Source organism: Octopus bimaculoides, chromosome 5 (assembly GCF_001194135.2).
Source record: "Octopus bimaculoides isolate UCB-OBI-ISO-001 chromosome 5, ASM119413v2, whole genome shotgun sequence".
NCBI classification, from domain to species: domain Eukaryota; kingdom Metazoa; phylum Mollusca; class Cephalopoda; order Octopoda; family Octopodidae; genus Octopus; species Octopus bimaculoides.
Window position 1 is genome coordinate 109,914,239 of NC_068985.1, and position 3,023 is coordinate 109,917,261.

At 37.3% G+C, this 3,023-nt stretch overlaps 1 protein-coding gene across 1 annotated transcript in view; it reads right to left on the reverse strand.

The window, feature by feature from the left end:
- Positions 1 to 3,023, reverse strand: part of LOC106877428 (uncharacterized PE-PGRS family protein PE_PGRS54) — a 58,501-nt gene that overhangs the window by 19,865 nt on the left and 35,613 nt on the right. Inside the window, exon 15 of the mRNA XM_014926329.2 lies at positions 2,654 to 2,716. Coding sequence (XP_014781815.2) covers positions 2,654 to 2,716 — 63 coding nt within the window. The remainder of the gene's footprint in view (positions 1 to 2,653; positions 2,717 to 3,023) is intronic.

Genomic DNA, 3,023 nt, shown 5'->3' on the forward strand with positions numbered 1-3,023 from the left:
ATATATATGTATGTATGTATGTATGTATGTATGTATGTATGTATATGTCTGAGTGAATAGAGGCGTTAGTGTCGATGTGATAGTCTGTCTTTGGTCGTACTTGTACGTGTGGGTGTATGTGTTTGTTCCTGTGTGGTCTTTCAGTAGAACCAAATGAAGAACCAACTGAAGAATCTGTTAATAAATGTTTATGAAAAGCAAAGGTGTTACCAATCAACAACTGGATCAGGAAGGGGTGATAAGAGCCGCTCTTATCTTCTTGTTTTCCGAAGAACCCCAAAATGTTTTATGAATATATGTATGAGTGCATCTACGATTGCAGACATGCATGTATTCATGTTTACACCTATGTAAGTGAAAGAATCTATAACTGTGTATATATATATATAAATACCGGTTCATATGATAATTATAATATATATATACAAACATGGTACAGGCGTGGCTGTGTGGTTAGGGGCTTGGTTCCAAACTACATATTTCTGAGTTCAGCCCCACTGCATGACATCGGGCCAGCCAAAACCTCCTGAGTGGATTTCATAGACGGAAACTAAAAGACCCGTCATGTATATGCATAAATATGTGTATGTGTGCGTGTGTGTCTTTGTATCTCTCTTTGTCCCCTGCCACCGCTTGACAGCTGGTGTCGGTTTATTTAGATCGCTATCACTTTGCGGTTCGGCAAAAGCCTGATAGTATAAAAATATAAAAATAAGTACTGGGATCAAGTAATTTAACTCAAAATTCTTCAAGGTGATGCCCCAGTATGGCCGCAGTCTAATGACTAAAACAAGTAAAAGAGAAAAATATATAAGACTGAATGGCAGCATCTGTAATATTTATTCTCAGGGAAACTTCTCAAAGAGGCTTTTGTACTAAAAATACAGAGCTTTGTTCAGAAAGTCAGTGGATTACAAGTCATTGTGTTTCGACCTGGTTTGGTCTCCTCAGTAACGAATACTCCAAACGTTATGAGTGAAGCCGAAAATGTGTGTTCCGATAAAGAAAATTAACAAAACAAATCTGAACAAAACACTGTGTGTCTCTGAAACAAGATCTTACAGCTAGCGCAGTTCCATTTTTGTATAACGTTATAACATAATGATGTTATATATATATATATATATATATATATATATATCAGAATTTTTATCTAAGACTGTTTAAATGCGTCTATTATTTTTATTATAGCTTGGCTAAATTTCGCACAAGATCAGTAGATGCTCTGTTTACTGATTTCTAAAACATGTATACGTAGTTTTCAACCTGACTCAGAACATCGAGGATACTTGTCATCGAGGATACTTGTCATCGAGGATACTTGTCATCGAGGATACTTGTCATCGAGGATACTTGTCATCGAGGATACTTGTCATCGAGGATACTTGTCATCGAGGATACTTGTCATCGAGGAGACTAAATCAGATCGAAACATTGTATCTAGCAGTCCACTTGTATTATAAACCAAGCATTATGCTTTTACTGAAAAGTCTTTTGTAGAATGTTTTCTAACACAAAATATTAAAGCTAGAGCCGCTCCATGCTTGTATGCCTATAAATGTTATACACACTGGTATTTTGATCTAAGGATTTCTCAGGTGTGTATATAAAAGCAGAAGGCGCAATGTCACAGTGGTCAGGGCAGCGGACTCGAGGTCATAGGATCGCGGTTTCGATTCTCACACGGGGCGTTGTGAGTGTTTATTGAGCGAAAATACCCAAAGCTCCAAGAGGCTCTCACGGGGGATGGTGGCGAACCCTGCTGTACTCTTCCACCACAACTTTCTCTCACACTTTCTTCCTGTTTATGTTGTGCCTGTAATTCAAAGGGTCAGCCTTGTTACACTGTGTCATTCTGAATATCCCCGAGAACTACGTTAAGGGTACACGTGTCTGTGGAGTGCTCAGCCACTTTCACGTTAATTTCACGAGCAGGCTGTTCCGTTGATCGGATCAACTGGAACCCTCGACGTCGTTAAGCGATGGAGTGCCAACAATAGAAGTAATAGATATAATAAGTTAATAATAACTTGTTGAGTATATTCATATATTACAGCACAAAGAATTTTGATAGAAGCTTCCCGTGAAGATTTCTAAAATGGAAAGACAACGGAGATGATACAATTGTTAGCGATAGAAAACAAAACTATACAATGTTGTGGAGGTCAGCTTTCCAGAATGTGCAAACCCTTCATTTGAATATTTAAGAAACAAGGGAGGACTGAGATTTGCAATACCTGTGTTTCATTACACAGGTGTGTGTGTTTCAATTGACCAGACCAATACTAAACCACTATTTTGTCCTTGTTACGTCTCAATCTACTGCTATCTCGCACCTTCGGATGATCTCTACTCAACCGCTACACAACTGCTACTCGACTGCTACTCAACACACCTACCACGGCCAGACTACCTCTATTTATATGTCTTGGGAAATCCTACTTCTTCGCCTGGGGGCATCGACACAGCAGTCTTATAGATTTCAATTTTGATAATTTTGAGTTAAAGTTCAACTGCAAAGACTTCTCCATCCTCAGAAAGTTGTGGAATGCTTTGCCTTGGCTTAACAATAGTAAAGAAACTGAACTCGTGACGTCGTTCATCTAGATGTAAGTTAAACAGGACATAACTTTATGTAACATTAATACTCTACCGTTTGGGTTGACTGCTTCCATCTTTGGTAAATTAGAACTCACAGGAACAAAAGTGCCATTTACTGGAAGATATAACATTTATATAAATATAGCATAAAATATGTTAGTTAACGGTTAGGTAAATATTTTCTTTGAACAATAAAGAGACAATCAATTCTATGTAATATTCTTGTTTCAGTTTGCTCTATAGTGATTTCAAGGTTTTAAAACCACGAGAGAATATATTTGTACAACAAGCGTCGATTTAGTAGGAAGGTATACAAGCAAAGTTTTGGTTTCACTTAAGCTGAATATTTAAAAGTCCAAATATTTAGTTGTTGGTCTTATATATTATGTTCAGGAATTATAATGCCAGTGTAATTCTACAAT